The sequence below is a fragment of the Micromys minutus genome (assembly GCF_963924665.1).
Source record: "Micromys minutus genome assembly, chromosome: 29".
In the NCBI taxonomy this organism is placed as follows: domain Eukaryota; kingdom Metazoa; phylum Chordata; class Mammalia; order Rodentia; family Muridae; genus Micromys; species Micromys minutus.
The window spans coordinates 23535570-23557049 of NC_137964.1; the positions used below are offsets into that span (position 1 = coordinate 23535570).

General features: G+C 53.9%; 1 protein-coding gene across 36 annotated transcripts in view; it reads left to right on the forward strand.

Annotated features, from left to right (window-relative positions):
• Positions 1-21480, forward strand: part of NCOR2 (nuclear receptor corepressor 2) — a 156034-nt gene that overhangs the window by 33637 nt on the left and 100917 nt on the right. For 35 of the 36 annotated variants that reach the window (XM_080940899.1, XM_080940888.1, XM_080940894.1 and 32 more), the window contains one exon: positions 17944-18154. In XM_080940899.1, coding sequence (XP_080797025.1) covers positions 18050-18154 — 105 coding nt within the window. In that variant the 5' untranslated portion in view covers positions 17944-18049. Of the gene's footprint in view, positions 1-2911; positions 3009-17943; positions 18155-21480 lie in introns of those variants that run through there. The other variant, XM_080940910.1, reaches the window with a different exon arrangement.

Here is a 21480-nt window from a genome sequence, read left to right on the forward strand (position 1 = left end):
GAGCGGTTTTTTGCTCCCCTCCCTCCCTGCCTGGCCAGGAGCCTTGCCTGCGGAGGATGTATGTAGAGTTGGCCATGGTTCTCTGAGGCTCCAGATCCCTCGCTGTTGCTCTTGGCTGGCCACGTCACAAGCCACAGGCAGTTTGCCCTGCATGCAGTCTCCTCTTGGGTTCCTATTGACTTGAATCTCAGCCTGTAACCTGGACTTGACCACCTACTCCAGCTTTTCCCACCACGTGGAGCTGCACGGAGCAGCCAGGCTGCTGGGAATGGTGTGTTGTTGATGTTGGCCGGTGGTGTTGCCAGTAGAAGATGATGGTGGTGTTGCCGGCCCAGGGTGATGGTGGTGTCTGGAAGGCTCTGCTTGTAGCTGCTTCTTTCTGGTTTTTGATGATACATGATCATTAAGCCACTTAGCAAACACTAAGTTGCCTGGTATCTTAGGAGAAGACAGAGCTGTGGGCGTGACTACAGAAAGGGATGTGACTGGGTGATTGTCCCGCCGTCACTGGGATCTGACCCAGTGGGGTTTGAAACTGTATTTGTGGGTAGCCTTTGTGAAAGTTAGGGTTCTTCTGCAGCCTCTGCTAGAACAGATGTGGGGCGGAAAATGGGGGATACCCCTGGCCCAGCTGCTGGCCTACACAGCTTCCTGGTGGTGTTTGGATGGTGTGGCTATGGCTTCGTTCTGGGTTTCAGTCTCTCGGTGTCACAGTGAGAGCCAGGGCTAGGGGGACAGTGGTTGCATCTTAGCTGAAAAGTTGTCCCATTGTCTAATGCCTCAGTTTCCCCTACCTGTAAAAGATGGCTGCAGGGTGGGCACCCCACCTCTACTGAAAGTTCTTCTCGGGGTATGGGCATCACATGGTGGTCAGGAGGGATGTCAGGGTCTTTTAGATTGCAAGGGCTTAGATGTCTCCTTGATGGTTTCCCTGTGGCTATGGGTATTCCCATAACCCTCAGTGGCCACAGGCTTTTGTTCTGTGTTAAGCTGCCTTAGTCCTGAGCTGACTAGTGGTGGCAGTGTTGGCGGCGGCAGCTTCTCCTTCGTCCTCTTTCTTCTCTTTCTCCTCTTCCTTCTCTTCTTCATATGTGAGCTGTTGATTTTACAATATTCTTTTAAATCTTATTTTCATTTCATACGAATTGGTATTTTGCCGCCATGTATGTCTTGTCTGTGTGAGGGTGTCAGGTACTCTGGAATTGGAGTTACAGACAGTTGCGAGCTGCCATGTGGGTGCTGGGAACTGAACCCAGGTCCTGGGGAAGATCAGCCAATTCTCTTAGCTGCTGAGCCAACTCTCTAGCCCCGACCTGTGGCACTGTGGTTACCGCCAAGGCCCTGGTTCAAGTGTCAGGGCAGTCCCTTTCTAGGACTGCTTCCTTTGGGTCACAAAGCTTCCTCCTGGGCTTCTAGTGGAAAGTGGGGTGACTTTCTGTCATGCTCTGGAGGTGACCGTATCCTGGGCACCCTACTTGGCATAATTGTGGTCAAGCTGTGGGCACGGCATTGCTGGTCATCTTGAGTGGTCCTGAGATAGGGGATTGCGGGATTGTGGCAATAATTGAAGCCCCTGCTGGATGCTGTGTCACCTCCTCTCCTCCTCCTGGCCCCTCCCTGGTCCCATCTTTCATCTTTCAGATGGTCCTTGTTCCCATTCTGGCCTCACATTAAGCCTAGCCACAGGCTGTGTATGGCCTGGGCTTCCTGCTGGGGGGGTGGGGCTTGCATCATGCAGGGTCTCTTTTGGAAACACACTGTCGGCCTGACTCCTGGGTGCTGCGAACTAGGGATGGACGAACTAGGGATGGACGTGGAAGCCATTTGAGACCCTGAGGTTGTCCCTAACAGAGAGTAGTTCTCAACATGCGAGCCCCAACCTTTTCGCAGGGGTCGCCTAAGACCTTAGAAAAACACAGACATTTACATCATGATTCATAACAGTAGCAAAATTAAAGTTATGAAGTTGCAACACATAATTTTATTGGTTGGGTGTCACCATGACACGAGGGACTGTATTAAGAGACTGCAGCATCAGGGAGGTTGAGAACCACTGTCCTAACACCTCACTGCTGCAGAGCCAGCCTTCCTTGAGATGCGCAGCCCACACCCAGAGGAGGTCGGCCTTGAGGTGAGTCACCCAACAAGTCACAGCCAGTGCTGACGCCTGCCCAAGCATCCGGCCATCTCTTCTGGCCTCTGTGTGTGTTTGGCTCTGCCATTTTCTGGGCCTGTCACCAAGATGACCTGGGCCCTGAGCCCCAGGCCCTGTTTCCTTTAGTTGAGATCGGAAGGACGGGAGCATTTTCCTCTGGCCATCTGGCCATGCAGGACTGGAGGAGGTCAGGGCCGGCTGGGAGGAAACGGTTAAAGGACAGGAGGTGGCTGGTGCTGGTCCCCCTGCCAGCAGCAAGGAGGGAGAGGGCTTCTCAAAAGCTATAAAAAGGCCTCGCAGTGTTGAGCCCCAGTGGCTGGAAGCCCGCCAGGGTTACCATGGCAATGAGGAATTAGTCCCGACTGCCAAGGCTGCTAGCAACTCGGTACTTTTGGCTCTGGAACAAGAGTGGACTTATGTAATTCCGTGTTTATAGGCCTGGGTGGCGGACGCAGAGCTGGGCCTGAGTCTTGGTGGTGGCCCACAGTGGGTCACCCCACCCTGCAGGGTATCCCTGACACGCCTCCGGTGTCCTGATTTTGGGGGACATTAGGACAGAAGCCTGGGACCTGGCAGGCTGCTGGTCCCCACCAGGGCCTCCCCAGCTGGGGTGGGAGCCCAAGTCTCGCGGGAAGGGGTGCGGCTGCTGTTTGGGGCCGCCCCTTGCCCGCTTGATCTGGAGGGAGAATGGCCCTGTCGCTGGCCAAGGGCTGGCCCCTAGATGCTTGTGGGTCGGGCCTCGGATACGGAGCATGCTGACCTGGGCTGGCACACTGCTGGTCCTCGCTTGCCGCGTGGGACAGTTCCTGCAAGTTGTGTGAAGCCCACTCAGGTTGTTGCTGGCCATGCACTGGTAAGAGGAGTTGTCTGGCAGGGGGGTGCTCACATCCCCAGACTCCAGGGATGGTACCACAGACCAAAAGACTATGATTAGTAGGATGTGGGCAAGGGGCACTGCCCAGGGATCACTGGAATTGCCTGCAAAGTGCCCCAGCCCTGCTTGAGGCGTGGTGGCCCTGGTTCCTTGTGGGCTGCTGTCAGCCAGCTGGGTGGATGGCGAGGCCCAAGGCAGGATGTGTTTCAGGGTCCTGTGCATGGGACAGTAGGTTATCTTATCGGGGAAAGTTGTTGATATCCGGAAGAGGCCCTGGGTGGCTCTGGGAAGGGATGTATGGTACAGACATTGTGCCCCTTTCGGAAGTCTGCTTTGAGCCTGCCTACCCAGTTTGTGGTGGGCTAGTAGAACAGTGTAGGTTGGGACATGGGGTGACTGGACCAGCGTGGGGACTTGGGAACTTGGGCTTGGGGGAACCAGGTGCAGGCATTGTGGGCCCAGCCTGCCTCCCCACTGAAGTGGAGCTTGGCTCAGCGCCCTGTCTGGTTTGAAATGAGGGCCACCGGCCCAGGCTTGCCCAGGGCCTTGGCAGTGAGAGAGGGGTAAACATTGGAAAGTTGGAAAGGCTTCTGGAGCTTGCAGCAGCCTGCGGCAGCAAGCCCAGGGCAGGGGACAAACTTCTCCAGGCCTGGTGGGGGCAGTTGGATGCGACTCCCAAGGATCCCCAGGCTTAGGCTGTTTTGGGGGGTTCCAGAAGGCTCGATCCTTTGCCTTAGACCCTGGTTGTTCATTCAGTCCCGTTCCCTATTCTGTAGCTTTCAGTGTGCCACCTTAACTATCAGTCTTGCTTCCCCGAGTGTAGAAAGAAGAGATGGGGCCCCATCAGAGTGGAGGTAATGGGAGGAGGAATAGCACTTTTTGAGTAGGCTCTGGAGCAGGACTCAAGTTAGAGGACCCTGGCAAGCCACTTCCTGTTTTGGAGTCTCAGTCTTCCCATCTGGCAAGTGGGCATTTTGTCAAGTCATGTGGTTCGAAGGTGACATAGTTCTCTGGCACAGGGTGGGTTTGTGGTACTGATTAAGGTTGTGGTTACTGGTGAGGATGACAATGACTAAGTGGGCTTACCTGGGCCAATGGTGGGTATGTGCCATTTTGGAGTAACTGTTAATGGAGTTGTGGGTGGTCAGACGGAAGTTCAAGCTGTACCCTGAGCCTTGCAGGATATACCACCTTGGTCAAGCCCTGGAACTCCCCAGCCTCCAGGTGAGTCTTGAAGGAGCAATGGGAGCCCCAGGGGATACAGTACTGGGCAGTGTTCAGGGTAGACCTATAAGTAATCTCCCCATTCCCCCTTGATTTGCAGAGACTGGAACCCTGGGCTGGCGCAGGCCCTCACCTGGTCTCCCCTGCAAGCCTATTGTCACATTTCCCCTGAGCCTGGGTCCTTGACACTGCCCAGCATGGCCTGGGGGTTGGGCCAGGGTGGGAGGACCAGTGTCCTGCCGAGGGTGGCAGTGGTTCTGTGTTTGTAAACGACACCAAATGCTGCTGATGCTGGTTCAGTCAGAACCTCTCTTGTCTGGCCAGCAGCAGTCATCTGGGGGTTCCTTTCTCATCTAAGCCACCGTGCTGGCTGCCCACTGCCAGATGTCCTGGGACTCCCCAGTCTTCAAGAAGGGCCCCTGAAGCAGGGCCTGTATATGTCCCCTGCTGTCCTGAGGCCTTGTGTCTACTTGGAGGATGTTGGCTGGGTACAGGCTGACTGTGTCCTGTATGGATGCTGTCCCTGCTTCTGAGAAGCCCAGAGAAGGTTGGGTGTGGGATGGAGGAGCTGTGTCAGCAGATGGGCATTGAGCCTACTTGTGCGCATGCACACTTGTGCACATACATGCTTGGATGCATGTACAGGCATATGTATACGTGCTCATGTTCACAGCAAGTGTTTGGAGGTGTGCCTACAGCTGGTTGGGTAAGTGTCCTTTCCCTGGCTCCGACCTTGAGAAACTGCGGTTTCACGTGCCATTGGGGTATCTCTGAGGGGCACACAAGATCATGGGGCTTGAAGTGGCATTCCCAAGAACAGCTTTGCGAATTTTCATATAGCTTGAAAAACAAATGTGAAGGAAGGACCATGGCTCCCACGACTAAGCTGTTCTAGGTTTGTTCCTTGATGTACTTTGCAGGCTGGACGATTTGGCTCGGCCCTCAGAGCTTCGATATCCTCATCTGTAGGATGGGGTGAAAGGTCAGCACTTTGTGGAGCTTGTGTGACCATTGGGTCTAAACTGAGCACTTGTTAAAAAGGTTTTATTACACTTAGTAGGGCATGGTGGCGTGCTCCTTTAGTTCCACTACTGGGGAGCCAGAGGCAGGTGCATCTCTGAATTCAAGACCAGGTCTGGTCTACAGAGAGAGGTCCAGGACAGCCAGAGCTACATAGAGAAATCCTGTCTCGAAAAACAAAAAAGTTTTCTCATGTAATTTCTGGGGTGTTGATTATCAACTTCCACCGTGGCTGTCTTAGGGGTAGAATTCAGGGTGTCAAGCTTGGTTGCAGAGGACCTTGTCCACTCTGCCATCTTGCTGGCTATAGGTTGAGTGTTTACACAGTTCTGTTAGATAGTGTGGCGGGCTGCCGTGGTTCACCTGTTCGTCAGGGTGATCTCTGGGATGGCCTCGCTCTGAGGTCAGCATGATTGTGTAGTTTGTCTTTCTGTCTTGGTTGGTGTGATTGTCATGTTTTGTCTCAACCATCAATGGTGTACATATTCTAGTTCTCAGAAGTGCCTGATCTCGGTGGCTTGTCTCCATGGTTGGCAGGCTTTATTGTTGGTGGGATCACCATACTTTGCCCGCTCCCATGTTGGTGTGGCCCCCATGGCTCAGCCTTTGAGGTTTGCTGGCTGTGTCGTTGGCGTGGTCTCAGAGGTTCATCTGCTCTGTTGTTGACCTTTGGTGTGAACAGTGTCTCTGAGGAGCTGCTGGTTCTAGGTTCAAGTTCCTCCGAGGCTTGTGCAGAGCCCCTAAAACGGGCTCACTATTGAGTGTGCTATTCTTGATACCAGGTGGGTTCTGTCTTAGGGTTTCTATTGCTATAGTAAATCACCACAACCACTTTGGCTCACATATCCCCAAGTCAAACATAATCTGTGGGGGAAGGAGGCAGGAACTTAAGGCAGGGGTCATGAAGAAACATTGCTCTAGATGGCTCACTCAGTCTGCTTTGGCTGAACCACCTAGTGTTGATACCGCCCACAAATGAGCTAGGCCCTCTCAAATCAATCGTGGATCAAGAAAATGTCCCACAGATTTGTCTGTAGGCAGTGTCAATGGGAACATTTTGCTCAGTCGAGATTCCCTCTTCCCAGGTGACACTAGGTTATGTCAAGTTGACAAAATGAACCTGAAAATTGCATAGGTCACCCACACCCTGCAGGCTTGGGATGGGGATTCAGGGCTCCGCTCTGGGGGACTTTCTGCCATCTCTTTTATTCTGTAAATGTGACTAAATGCTGGATGAGAATGCAGTTAGAGAGGGAAGAAAGGAAGGAGGGAGAGAAGGTGGGTGGGTTTGTCTTGGCTTGCAGTTTAGTGGGTTCAGTCCATCATGGTTGGGGGGGGGGGGCTGAGACAGCCGGTCATATGGCTTCCACAATGAAGCAGAGGGCAGAGAGGAACTAGTGCCCTCCCTCCCCCTTCCAGTGAACTGCTGCCCCCAGCCAGGTCCCATGCCCTAAAAGTTCCAGTGCCTGGGGACTAAGTGTTCAGACACAGGAAATGCTTCCCACTCAAAACCTGGCAGACATCCTCCGGAGTGGTGCAGTTCTGTTTCTGGGGCAGAGGGTGTAGGGTCCTCTACCTTCTTGGACAGAGCTTAGAGAGGTGCTTGCGTGCCTGTGTGCGTGCTCTCTAGTCTCGAGCTTGTGGGCTGTTGTCACTTGGAGACCTCAGACAGGTCCTTGCACCACCAGCCTTCCCTGAGACGTTCTACCCCTCCTGCTCCAGTGGCCCCTCGAGAGCTTGAGATGTGCTTCTGCGCTGCGTGTTTGTTCCCACCTGGGACTTGGTGTCTGTCCTTTCTAAGTCCTTGAGACCCATTATACATAGGCTGGTGGTTCTGAGCTACAGCCTGCCCTTCTCAGTCCTGGGTGCTGTCTGACACTATCAAGGTGCTAACAGATGGGGGTCAGGTCGGGTGCCAACCTGGGCAGGGCTGATCTGTTCAGCTGCAGGCTCACTTGGTGGAGGGGTTCAGGCAGCTGCCCACAGGCGGCTTCTGTTGCAAGGACACTGGTCCCTCCCATGACCTCATCACCACCCAGAGTCTCCGCCTTCATGATGCTATCACTTGGTTTATAGATGTCAGGATAGGAGCTTAGGTAGGGGGGTGGCCCAGAAGTTCTGTCTGTACCCTGACAGTGTCCTCAGCTGTGCCTGCAGCATCTGCAGATAGCCCCTTGGGAATTGTCATTTGGTGTCTAGGGGCAGTACACCAGGCCTGTTCCTAGACTGAGGGGGCCAGCTTAGAGTGGTGTGTGTGTGTGGTCTATGTGTAAAGTATGTATGTATGTAGGTAGGTAGGTATATGGTGTGTGAGTGGTGTATGTGTAGAGTATATATGTATGTGTATATGTGTATGGTGTGTATGTATGTGGTGTGTGTGTGACATGTGTAGAGTGTGTGTGTATGTGTGTGGTGTATGAGTTTGGGTATGTGTGTGTGTATATGTGTGTGTGTGTGTGTGTGTGTGTGTGTGTGTGTGATGCATGCATGAATGTATATGGTATGTGTATATCTTACGTAGAGACAGGATCCTCCTTCATCAAACTGGCTCAGAGTACCTGTGGCACTCACCATGAGACACTGGAACATACTTTGTGTTTGCTGGGTGTCCAGCTTCTGGGAGAAGTCGTAGAGATGGTGAAGGAAAGGAAGAGGGTTCTCGGATTGAGGTGCATGTGTGGGGGTTATGAATGTTCCTTGACCTCACTTGAGCCCAGAATCAACCCGTTTTCAGGTTCAGAGAGGGTTAAGTAGCTCGAAAGACACACAGCAGGCACACAGCATGAGGTGAATAGTTTTTATGTCTGTCTGCCTTCAGGGTGACAGTGTTTAGGGGATTATCCTGTTTCCTCCCCAGAAGGCCACATTCTTATCCTTGGCTCAGGGTAGGCTGAGCCGCTCTGGGAGGCCCGCTTCCCAGGCAAAGCTTTCTCCTTGGCGCAGACTCTACCCAGGCTGCCTGCCCTGTTCTGGAAGACAGGGGTGGCTTCTCCTTCCACTCTGAGCAAAGCATTCAGAAGACCCACCCCCTGCCCCCAGTCGTATTTGACAATGCGCCCTTTGTCCCCCTAGTCCAGCCTCTTCCCAGCTCCCAGCGTAGTGCCCCCGCCTATGATGTCATGGCAGGCCCTTTCAGCCAGGTCCCAGGCGATGGCCAGTGTGGACGCCAGCAGGCTAGGAATGATTGACCTGCTTGTTATCATGACTGGGCTGCCTTGAACCCTTCAAGGCCAGGGTTAATATCCCTTTGTCTACGTGTGTGTGGTGTGTGAGTGTGTTATGTTATTTACACACCAGCACACAGGTCCCAGCTGAGTCCTTGGCTTGGCCTTTTTCTTTCCTTTCCCCCAAGCACTTCCAGCCTCTTGGTCTGTGAGTGGGTGAGTCATGGAGCTGGCCTCTCCCAAGAGCCTTGGGTGTGAGACCCTGGCTCCCTGCCAATCAGAGGGGCTGCTGGGACAGCCAGGACTGTGCCCCTAGGTGTCCCTGCATGTGGCTTCATGCTCTGGCCTCACTGGCTACATGGGGACTCCACAGAGCCTAGCTATGGGATTGAGGGAGCCTCAGATGAGATTGGATTTAATTCAGGGCACACAGAGGTCTGGGTACCCCAGATCCTGTGATAGCATTTAGAAATTAGGTCTTTGCAGGGTGACTATGGATAGAATTACCGTGCGTTTCCTGGGTGGTTGCCACCCCTGTACAGTGCCATCATAATAAGGAGGGAGGCAGAATGGGGTAACAAGGGCATAGTAAGGACACCTGGACTTTCTGAGGGTGGGGGGGTTTCCAACCTGCTCTGGAACTCTGGGTGTGGGGAAATCCATTTCTGTGTTTTGAAGGACCCACTTTGTGGTTTTTTAATAGCAATTTAGGAAAGATTTGGCCTGGGACCCAATATCTGGAGTAGGCTCACCTGGCCTCGCCACCTTCCTTCTGTGTGACCTTGGAGACTTTACTCAGCCTCTCTGTACCTCTCTGCACCTGTACAGTGTTTCTGACGGGATCTCAGGCCAGGCTGTCAGACGACTGGATAGGAGGCCAGCAGAGCTTGATGAGAGTCAGACACAAGGCCAGCCACCAAGATGGCAGGAGCTGTTCACTTTGGTCTGTCACCATGGTGACCACTTAGGTCTGGGGATGAAAGTGGTATCGCCCTGTGGGAAGAGTCTCTTCCTCCACAGTGTGACATGGAGCTGTTGCCGGTACACAGATGGAGAATAAAAGCAGAGAGGCCCCGGGGAAACGGACACCTATAGGGTTTCTTGCCCACACCCACCAGGAACTGTGTAGACCATGCTGGTCTTGAACTCACAGAGGTCCCCATGCTGGTCTTGAACCCAAGCATAGAGATCCGCCTGCCTCTGTCCCCTAGCGCTGGGATTGAAGGTGTATGCTACCATGCCTGGCTGACTTCTTTCTGTATTCTAGAGATCTGAGCTCCCATCAAGGTAGAGGAGGGGTCTGGTGAAGGCAGGCGTGTGACCCACTGTCCAGGGTGGCCTGTTGATCAGCTCTGGGCTCCTGACCCAAGGTCAGGCATCCCTTTGCAGAGAGGCCACCGTATTCCTGCAGAACCTTCCTGGAGGCTTCAGTTTCTGCCAGGCAGTGGAGTATGTTTGCCACCAAGGACTGACCCAGATCTGCAAGATCTGTGAGGAGCAGGCACTGTCTGCAAGGCCTACGTCCCTGTTAGAGCCATCACTACTGGGGAGAGGAGTCCGGCATGTCTGCTTTGGCTCCCGCCCCAGGGGCTCATTTAACTACTTTCTCCTTGCTCCATTCTGTATGGAAGAGGGATCTGGAGGCTGGAGATGTGAGCCAAGGGAACTTAGAAGTGTCTCAGGATATAACTTCTTGAGGTCTCCCCGTGACAATGGGAGGACTCTCTGTTCCTTCTCTGTTAGTACAAAAGTTCCAGGTGACTAACCAGAGCTTCAGGCACAGTTGGATACAGGCACTTGGTCTTCTCTCTTTGGAAGTCTGGACCTACCAGTCCCGTGAGTGAGAGCTCGCTGCTCCTGACATGCCTACAGAATCATTGCAGGTGCCAAATAATGTGACCCCCACCTGCGATCCCAGCGTTTAGGAAGCTATGGGCAGGAGGATCAGAAGTTCGAGGTCTTCAGCTACATAGTGGACTTGAGGTCTGCTTCTTGGGCTGGGGCTAACTGTGGGGTGCTGTGAATAGCTGCAAGGGAGACTAGAGTATTCCCAGAGGAGTCTGGGCCCATGGCTGTCCGGCTCCATAGGGTGAAAGAACCAGTGTAGACCTCTGACCAGTCTGATATTGACCAGTTAGTGTGTCTCTTTGGGGTAAATGAAGCTTATGGATGGTTGGTTCGCTGGGCAAGTGGGTCAGGTACACACTCAGTCACCAGGGCACCAGGCCTAGTAGGAGTGTTTTGCCTGTTGCAGGCATTGCTATTGTGCGGGGGTGGGGTGGGGTGCCGCTGTCAGAGGTTTGCAGAACTGGCTGGCCGAAGGCACAGGTGGGTTTATCTTGGGCCCTGAGGCCACTTTCTATTTGGGTGGCAGGTTGGGTTACTGGGTAGTCACCTCTTTTCAGAGACTACATTGAGAGATGTCCCCAAGTCGAGCTGGCTTTCTGGCTTTGCCTAGAATATTTGGGCTCTGCATGTCCTTCCAGCCCAGCTTCTGGGTCCATGTTGTAATCGTGCCTGGCCTGTGTGCTGTGTCTCCTGTCTAGGCCCTCTTCCCTGGATCCTTGGTGATCTGGCCCTGTCCATTCTTGGATTCTCGGTGTGTAAAGTCCCCGAAACTGCCTCTGGGGCCTAGGGTATCTGGGTACTCACCGCCCCTGGCTCCTGGTTACAGGGCCTCCAGGTTCTTGATGTCTGTCAGATGACAGACAGATCTCTTGTTGCTCATCGCTGACTTACTGGGCCATCCCTGGTGACTGTGTATGTGTTCGGTCTGTGCTGACCACAGGGTGTTCCTTTGGTTGGGTGTCCACGTGGCCAGGGGTTTCTTTCCCTGGGTAGGTAGTGCTGTAGCCAGGCCTGAGCTGGCTGGGACAGGGAACTGCATGGAGGGCAGCTAGTGACCAGCAAGTTTTGGCTGCAGAGACACATCCACGTGTGCCTGTCTGCTATTCCCTTAAGCTATCAATGATCTCTTCTGGATTCTTCCAGGAGCATTCTGAGGATCGTGTGTAGGGAGGGACAGACAGGTAGTTCCCTGTGGCTAGGCAGGCAGATGTGTGGCTAGATGGACAGGTGGGCAACACTGGTCTGGTATGAGTTGCAGGGTCTCGTACCTTGCATGAAATTAGAGGTTCTGAAAAGCTCCCCCAGCCCCCATCCTAGGCCCATGTGATCTGGTGGGTTGCAGCCCAGCAGTTTATGAGGCATTATGAGGCCCAGTTAGTCTTAGGTTTTATGGGGTGAGGTGGGCTAGAGAGGGGACCTTAGGCTCATTATGCTGGACATGGAGTCTCTGGGTCTAGGGAGTTTCATCAAGTGGCCTCCCAGAGGAGGCATGAGTGTTCGTGCCTGCGTGTGTGTCTGCCCATATTGTGATAATTACCTCAGTGTTTTGAATTGCTTGGTGTGGAAGTGTTAGATGCTTACTTAGTGTGCAGCTGATCTTCAGAGCCTTCGCCCTGTGCTCCGAGACCCCTCCCCCATGCCCATCAACCCCATCTTTCCTATTCTAGCTGACACTGTCTCTGGCCATCTGTTTGTGTGTCACCTGGGCTCCCAGTCTCTCTTGTGTAGGAGAGGGATGAAGGACCTAAGCTTGGCTGCCCAGCCTGTAAGGATGTGGGTCTCAGGTTGTCCCTGTTGATGTGCCTGTGTCTTTCCCTAGTGGCATTGGCTTTGGTCATCTTCCTCCCTCTGTCCCTGTATCAGGACCTGGAGTAAGTGGGGTGCTGCAGGGCCACCCAGCTAGTGTCACTCCAGGGATCACCAGCTGTTGTTTAGCCTCCCTTTTCCCAGTTTAAAGTTAAGTAGTGGGCTGGGGAGATAACCTCAGTAAAGTGCTCGTCAAGAATGCACGAGAACCCAAGTTTCGTCCCTAGGCATGTGCCTGTAATTCTAGCTCTGGGGTGGTAGAGACAGGCTGATCAGTCTGGGAATTCCAGGTTCCAGTGAGAGGTCCTGTCTCAAAATATAGGGTGGTTGTATCCTCAGGGGTGATATACACACACACATGCACGCATACATCATAGCCAAAATTAAGCACAAAGAAAGCCATAAGGAAGAAGTGACTATCTACTTGGGCAGGAGCTAGTGGCTGGCTGAAGTCCATGGGACATCCATGTAGCCAAGTACTAGAACCTGTAGCCCACACTTAGTCGGAGTTCTTCACTGCCTGGGTGGCCATGGTTGTGTTTACTGTTCGATCCTGGGCAGAGGAGCGCCCCTCTCTGTGCTGTGGTCTCCCCATCTGTTGAACGGTTCAGGTGTGTTTGGTCAGGCTCACAGCTTCAGCCACAGCATACACCATGAACAGGGCCCATGATGGGGGACTCAACTGCTGCACGGTAGGAAGGGGGGACCTTGTGAGGGCCACATGGAAGCGAAAGGGGCTGAAGTCTCTCCTCTGGGACAATGCCTTTCTAGAGGTAAAGACTGGCCTGCAACTCTTTGTCAGTAGCTTCTCCGTGAAGCCTCCTACCTGAAGCACAGAGAAGTCTGTGCCCAGCCCAAGACTGCACAGCAGGGTAAAGGGTGGAATCTGTCTCTGGCCTTGATCTAACCATTTGGGGAAGTAGCTTATGTGGCTCTGTTGAAAGGAGAGTTCTCTAGGATTGGGAGGCTCTTGTTGGCATCATTTCTATTCAGTGACCAAGAAACTGATTTGGCTTTCCGTTTTCATTGCTTTGACCATGTGCTTGACCCCAGCCGGGGGTGGGGCTAGGGAGGAGGAGCCCTGTGCGGTGGGGAATCGATGTGGGGGTTCAGGAGCCTCAGAAACCCTTAGAGAAGGCATTGCCAGAGAACAGACTCCTCCTGTGGCAGTATGGTGTTCCTGGCAACTTCTGGCTCCCACAGAAACACAGGAGCAGGGAGGCACATCTGTCAGGCAGAGTGTGTGGCTGGCATGGATCCTGTCCACAAGGCTTTTGGTGTCTGTGGGGTCTGGGCTATACCATGTCCTCCTGGGATCATCCACCCAAGGAACTTGGCAGTCTGGGTTCTGAAGCCTGAACAGGGCCCCTGGGTTCTCTGGTGGAGAAGAGCTCTGGCTTCTTCTGACTGCCGCACACATTCCAATTCTGGGACACTCGTCCCCCCCCCTCGCACCCCTCCCCCACCTCGTTATCTCCTGTTCTACTATAAGTTTGATAGTAGTGGGTGCTACATTTCCAGGAAGTTGCAAGCTAGTGCTTGCTTACATGCCATGTCCCATGGCTGTCACTCCAGTTTCCTATAATTCCACTTTCGGTGTCTAAGCTAGGCCATTGGCTGTGTCTCCGAGTGCCACATACCTGCCTACAGTCCCAGAAGGAGGTTGCTGCCCTTGGGTGGGGACACAGGTGGGTCCTTTATCAATGGGGCTGCCCGTTTCTGCTGGGCACACACAGTCCTTTGCTGAGTGTCTGTTAGGCTTGCCAGCACTGTGAAGAGAAGGAAACGGGCAAGGGATAGGGGCATGCATGTCACCTAAGGTGTGGGACGCACAAGAATGGCCTGGGAGGATGTCCCAACTGTAGTAACACACCCTGGGTTCAGCTAGTCCCTGCCCCTGTAGAATGACACTGTATGGAGGCGGTCTTGGTGAGATTGCCATCTGAGAGCCTCCTGCCTTCCAGGCTTCTCCTTTGGTCCTGCCTAGACAGGTTCCTCCTGGCAGACCATACAGCCAGGACCCCGCTGTCCCCAGGCTGCAGCCACTCCGCCATGAGGTGTGTGAAGACACCCCTCCCTATTGCAAGCTTGTGAAGCTTCTGTCTGGCTCCTACCCCATGCTTGGCCATCTGCTCACTTCCCTTCCCAGTTGCTGCCGCCCCATCCCACAGTCTGTCTCTAGCTTGGGCGTTTATAGTGGTTCGACAGCTGTGCTGCCCATAGCAAAACACGGACTCTGTACTGTCCCTCTGTCACCTTCTGGGGCTCCCCATTGCTCCTTGAGTGACCTCCTTCCGTCTAATTCAGTGGTGTTCTCAGACATAGAACATCCAGTCTCGCCCCCTGGGCTTTTGCCGGGATGATGCTCTCTGCCTGGAACACTCTGCCTCCTTGTTCACAACATGACTGTTATAAAACCTGTCGTGCCGGCCTGGGTACCCACCCTTTTCCTTTCTGACCCGTGCTGTGCCCCTTGTGGACTTGTGTGTGAGTTGGTCCCCCCCCCCCCTCTCTCTCACACACACACACACACACACACACACACACACACACACACACACACACACACACGGCTGTCTTAAGTATCTGGCTCCTTTTACTCAGAGTGACATCCCTGGAGTCATCTAATGTCATCTTTTTTTTTTTTTTTTTTCTTTTTTCTTTTGGCTAAGAAACACTCATTGAATGAACAGGCCATGCTGCTGGCGTTTCCACCTTGTGACTGTTGGGAATGGGGTCATTCTTAACACATTCTTAACAGGCATGTCTATCTGGCTCTTGAGTACTCTGGGCTCCTAGGAGTGGGATTGCAGATCCTCAGTAATTCTGTATTTCACGTGTCGAGGACCCGGCAGATTGTTTTCCTGATTTGTGTTTGTTTTCCAAGCTGGTTCCAAAGGAGGCTGGGGGTGGAAGATATGAAAAGTGGGTTGGGTAAACTCATAGGGGTGGGGTCACTCATGGGAGTGAGGTCATAGAGTCTCTGGCTTCAGGGCTACCCTGCACATGGGGACAATGGAAAAGACTTGGTAGGGTGACCTTGGACCATGCAGCTCCTGTGTTTCTAGAAGATGCCCTGTGACTCCTGGACCAGCCAGTCTGGGCTGAGGTACGAGGTTTCCCAGAGGTGGCCTAGAGAGGCATCCTCTCTGCCTCCCCTACATTTCCATTGGCCAAGAGGGTAGACATTGTGGGTGATTCCCACCTCCCAGCCTTCCTGCGTTATCCCCCAAATCAAATAGTGGTTTTGAGGCCATCCACAGGTGTGCATAGCACTGGACCATGTGACACCGGTCAGTCAACCCTGGGGGTGGGGTTTGCATTGATGGTGCTGTGGGCTAGAGGTGTGAGGTAGACCTGTTCCCCCTCTCGCTCCCCCCCAAGGCAGCAGCTTGCCTCAGGCACAAGGCAGCTGCCATGGTCATCTCCACACACTGTTCTTAAGTGTCATGTGACATGTCTCCTGGTGTAAGGTAGTCTGTGAGCCAGAGTTCTTGGTAGCAAGTAACCGAAAGTCAGCCAGGGCCATCAGAGCAAAGCCACACCTGTTTAGGGTGCTCAGGGATGGCTGTCATTGGGTTCCCAGACTGAGTTATCTGCTTATTCCTACTTTCTGCCACAGGCACACTCTGGTTAGCGATGGTGTCCATGTAGCGGGTGTGGAGAACACTCGGGCTTACTGCAAGCTGGGGGCTCAGCGTGCACGAGCCCTGTGAGTGCTGGGCGTGAGTTCACACTTTACCTGGGGTGCGGGGATTTAGGAGGCAGTCCTGCAGCAGAGATCTTCTTGTCCACAATCAGCAATTTTTTAAAAAACATTTTACGTTGGGAATTTAGCCCGGGACCTCACAAATGATAGGCAAGTTCTATATTATTGAGTCATGCCTCCACCCAGGCCCTCACTGGGGATTGTAGGCAGAACACCACTGAGCTGTCTCCCCAGCCCTTTTTAACCCTCCCTCCCTTTTCTTTTTTCCCAAGACAGGCTTTCTCTGCGTAGCCCTGGCTGCCCTAGAACTCATAAGTCACTTTGTAGGGCAGGCAAGCCTTCAACTCAGAGATCCTTCTACCTCTGCCTCCTGAGTACTGGGGTTAAAGGTATGCTCCAATATGCCTGGCTCTTTTTCACTTTTTGAGATAGGGTCTCACCTTCTTTCTCTAGCTGACTTTGAGTTTGCAATCCTCCTGTCTCATCCTGCTAAGGTGGATGAACAGGTGTGTGTAACAATGCTTGGCTGTGTTGTCTTTTGGTCCTTCTGTTTTGCGTGCTGCTGGGGCTGTGTGCCAGAGTGTGACATTGCTGCCACACTGGAGGACAGGGACTGACTTTGAGGAACATCTCAAAGGTGTCACCTGGGAGGGGGCGTGTGTGCGCGTGTGTGTGTGCCCCTGTGCATATACATTCATGGGCATATTTAGGAGGTACCTTAAATTGGTGACATCATTGACCCTGAGGGGTAGGGACAGTGCCACTTCCACTTTGGAAATGAGAGAGCTAAGGTTCTGAGAAGGAACCATACTCCCTGAAGCTATGGTTCTTGGCATGGTTCTTGGTCCATTGTTCTTGTGTTCATAAGTGTCATGTGACCTGTTTTATTTTGGTGGTAGGTTCCGTGTGAGCCAGAGTTCTTGGTAATAAATAACAGAAAGTCAGCCAGGGCCGTCAGAGCAAAGCCATGCCTGCCCAGGGTGCTCGGGGATGGCTGTCCACTGGGTTTGCAGGTTGACTTACCTGCTCGTCCCTTAGCTGGTCACCGCCTCCCCTTCCTGACTGTCTGGTTTGCCTTGGCCGAGTCACATGACTCTTCTTGGGGCCTGGGTTGGGCCGTCAGGTGAACATTGGTAGGTTGGGAAGGGACTGAGTGCATATAGTCAGGACCCCCAGCTTGGGAAGGGGGTGGGAAGCAGGGGCTGGTGGCTTTTTGGATCTGCATTCTTCTCCCTCTGCTTCCTTTCCCTGCATGAGACCTGTCACTGGCTGACATAGGCCATCTGTTGTTACCAGTTAGCCCCAGAGGAAGGGTCAGAGTGAAGCTACAGGGAGCTAGGGGTCGGGCCAGTCTCCTCCTCATCCTCCTGTATCCTGCTTGGGATACAACCCCAGCCACAGCTCTAGGTGTAATGTGAAACGGGGAGGGCTTTTAGGGAAAAAGAAGGACCATAGCTATGTCTCAGACTCCCACCGGGACCTCCCTGGCTCCTACAGTCTCTCGGTTCCCATTCTTGAGAGCATGGGACAATTGTCATGGTCCTTCTTGTATTAGCTATGGAGGTTCCTGCCTGGAAGGTGGCCTGCCTGTCCAGGATGCTTGTGTCTGATCCTGGCCGCCCCTAGTGTGACCCTCAGCTTCCTGTTCCCCGACTCCCAGTGGTACCAGGCCAACCTCATCTGTGTCCCTTCCACATGACAAATCAAGTCTCTGGCTGAGGACGAAAGAGCAGCCGAGCAGCCTTGCATAGCAACGGTGTCACCCCGTGACCCATCGTGGGTCACTGCTGTGTACTGTTCTCTTAGCCGACAGCCTAGGGACAGGCCCAGCAGCTGTGAGCTGGAGCTGCCAGGGGCTTTTGAAGAACTTTGCCCTGGAGACCTGGAAAGTCCCAGCGGTGGGATGAACTGGCTGACCAAGGTGGGTGTGGGAGCTGTCGGATGGCTGTGGGTATGGTGCCCACGCCAAGGCTCCCAAGTCTGCTGGCTGAGGCCTGTCGAGTAGGGAGATGGCTTGTGGAGGGTAGGCAAGGCGTTGTAACTTTGTGCTGTCATTGAAAGGAGGCTCAGGCAGGAGGAAGAACTAGGCTGCAGTAGCTATGGACCTCCTGTTCAATTTGTTTTCTTTCTCTTCTCTTCACAGGCCCCTGTGACGAGTCACCTGCCAGCAGATGACCGAGACCAACCCTTAGTCCTAGGCGTGCTCAAGAGTGTTTTTGGGCTCCAAAGCCTTCCTGGACCCTACCACCATGTCAGGATCCACACAGCCTGTTGCACAGACATGGCGGGCTGCTGAGCCCCGCTACCCACCCCATGGCATCTCCTACCCGGTGCAGATAGCCCGGCCCCACACGGTAAGGGGCATGTCCGCTCAGTACCACGTCTGGTACTGCAGTGCATCTTCTGAAGCCAGGCTGGTTCGGCCTGTGTTGCTTTGGTCTCGGTGGGGACACTTGTGGCAGCCAGGTGTGGTGCTGGAGGCCTGTAATCTCAGGATCAAGGAGGTGAAGGCAGGAGGATTTCAATTTTGAAACTAGCCTAGGCTACACAGCAAGTCTTATTTTAGTGTGGGAAGGTGGAAGCTGAGGCTAGGCTAAGTGGACACTCTCTTGTGGACTTGGCACATACAATAGAACAGCCGTGGCGTACACTCCCCTCGTAGTGGGATCCAGTTCTGCTGGGTTTGGGACTGGGCCGACTTTGGAGAAGGGAGACTTGGGTTACACTTCTTCCTGACCCTCAACATCGTGGTGCCCATTCAGCTGTAAGACTGAGAAACCCAGAGCAGTGTCTGCCTCTGTCAGAGTCCTGTTTCTGCTCACTTCTTACTGTAGAGCAAGCAGGCTGGGCCCTTGAGTCATCTCTGTAGGCTTTTATTGTGTGCCTGCTGTATACTGTGTCTCTGGCTTTTGAGTGAAGGAGTGTGATATGAGATGTCGTAGTCACAGGTGGTGGGAGTCCGTGTGTGTGTGTGTGTGTGTGTGTGTGTGTGTGCATGCGTGCGCGTGTGCATGCGCGCGCGCACGCCTGGGCTCCTTCTGGATGGTGTGGTCCATTTCTGTGACAGGCCTTAGGGTCTCATGCACAGTGGCTGCCCCAGAACCGAGAGCCTGTGTGCAGAGCCAGCAATACTTTCTCAGAATGGCAGGTCCTTGATGGAGCAGCTGGGACCTAGAGGGAGAAGACAAGCCCTGACTGTGACCTGGGGCAGCCATGGCACTGTTGGGGTCCCGTACCCCTAGCTCCCGGCTTTTGCACTATGACTCAGTGACTCACTTCGCTGCTTGAGGCACTGGGTCATAACCAAGCCAGTAGCAAAGACATCATCTCTCCAGGCCATGAACGACCCAGACGTATCATTTAATGTTGAGGGCTCTCAGTTCTGTCACCTACAAAGCAGGTTGACAACAATACACCAAGAATGCCAGTGCATGCCCCCGTGTGGTTGTCTGCTGTCACCATAACTTGATAGTGTTAAAGGCATTTCCTGGATAGGCCCTGCCTGGGCCATGCCTGGGGTTAGACCATCTCTTACCCCCCTCCTCCTTCCCCTCCCCCCTCCGCAGTTCCCCAGGCAGATGTGTATGGCTTCTTCCTTGTCCTTCATTCATATTGCTCATTCAGTCTTGGCGTGGGCCCAGACTCAGGGAGCCCTCTGGTTGCTGTGGCCCCTTCCCTCGTGCCTGACTTCTTGCTCTTTGCCCCATTTGTGTCCTCTCCCCAGCATTTAGGGTCACTGGCTGACCCTAGGCACCTCCCAGTCTCCCGCTGGGCCATTGGTGACGCAGGATGCCGCTGGACCAGACCCAGTGGTTACCAACCCCTCTGGGGTGAGGGTGGCCTGATGGGAGAGCTTACAGGTTGGAACATGTCTGTCCCCTGGTGGGGCCCACGTTCTCCTTTCCAGGGGACCTGCTTGCTCTTTGGCCTCTAGCCATTGTTGGGCCACCAAGCAGGGCTTTGCTGATCCCCAGGGTCTGTGGAAGGTTTTTCTCCAGGTAGATATTGAAGCCTCATTACTTTTCTGTGCTGGCTTGGTGAAGCCTGGGATCTAGAATCTGGAGCCCCTGGTCCTTTTCAGCTGTCCCCATAACCCTGTCCCACAGCCCCTCCCCCACTCTCCCTCAGGCTCCTCCACTAGCCCCGACCTTCCTGCAGCCTTTTCTCTCAGCCCACCCACGCTCATTTTCCCAGCCTTCTCCAAGGCCCTTCCTCAAGTCAAGCCCTTTCCTGTCACCCACACCCACTGTACCCAATCTCTTCCCTGTGGCCCAAGGATGGGTAGAGCACAGACCAGAAAAGACCCCGCGCTTTCCACTTAACCGCGTGTCTTAGGAAAGAGAGGGCAGAGAAGAGCCATAGAGCCATAGCAGGGTTGATGTGCGACAGCCCGTAGGGGAGCACAGCATCTCGCAGAGCCACCTATGTATGTTCTAGCCCTGGTGCGGCGACCCGCTCAGTCTGTGGTATCCTGGGGAACATAATGGGCCTGTGCCGCTCACACTCTAGCAGGCCTGTCTGCACAGAAGCTCTGCCCTCCAAGTCAAGTGAGCTGCTTATAAAATGGCTGGGGTTCTACTGAGGTGACATCATGCTTGGGCTTTGAGCTGGTCTCTGTGTGCTGTGACAATAGGGACCCCCTGCCTACAGCATCAGTCAGACTGCGTCATCGGGAATAACATGCTTCCTGTAAGCATCAGGTTTCCCTGTCCAGCCCCGGTTGCGTGTTCCCATTCCCTGCCTCCGTGCTGCTGGCAGTGGGTGCAAGAGCCACGTACCCGCAGGTCAGTGCCTGGCAAGGTGTGTGCCAGGGACGCCTGACAAAGTTGGCTGTTTCTAGCCTTGGCCTTGGGCCTAGCTGGCTGACTCTCGGCTATGGGATGGACCTGCGGGCTGTTGTCCAGTTGGTCACAAACTGTGCTATGCCACACAGGGCTCAGCCTGCTTCTGTCTAATGGCACTGGATACTGGCTAGGACTGATGTCCTGGGTGTCGTGGTTACATCGTGGGTTCCTGCACATGTCACATGTGTACTGCCTTAGTGTCCTCATTCATCTGTCTGTCTGTCCATTCATTAACTCAGTCGCTCGGTCATTGACCTATCTGCTCATTCATCCATTCATTAATGAATTCACTCGTTCGACAAATGCAGATTAGGTTTGTCGCATGCCAATTTCCAAGCCTTGGGGACAGAGCTGTGAAGGCGGAGAAGCCCTCTCACTTTGGGGGGCTGACATTCTCTTGGGGAACAGTGAGCAAAGATGAGATTAGAGGACACCATATTTAAGTGGAGAGCCAAATATTGATGGTGGAGCTGGGACCTGAGAGGAGGGACAGGCGTGCGCATGGCGTCTGGATGGATGCTCAGTGCTCCAGGCTGAGCGGAAACCCTGACGTGAGGCTCTGTTGGAATGAACACACTGTTCAGGAGGGACCTGGGAATCCGGGGTTCACAGAGGTCGGCTGAACTGTGCATCCATATGTTCTTAGACTAGTGCTGGGGTACAGTATGTTTCTTGGGACTCCCCACCTTTTCTGTTTGTAGTAGAAATATCCAGGACCTGAGGCGGGTCTTAACTCCTGAGTCAGGCCTTGTGACCACCCATGGGGCAGGCTTGGAGCCTGTGACCTGTGACTGTCCCAGTTCCCTGTGGAGGTGCGGGTTGAGCCTCACCCTGTA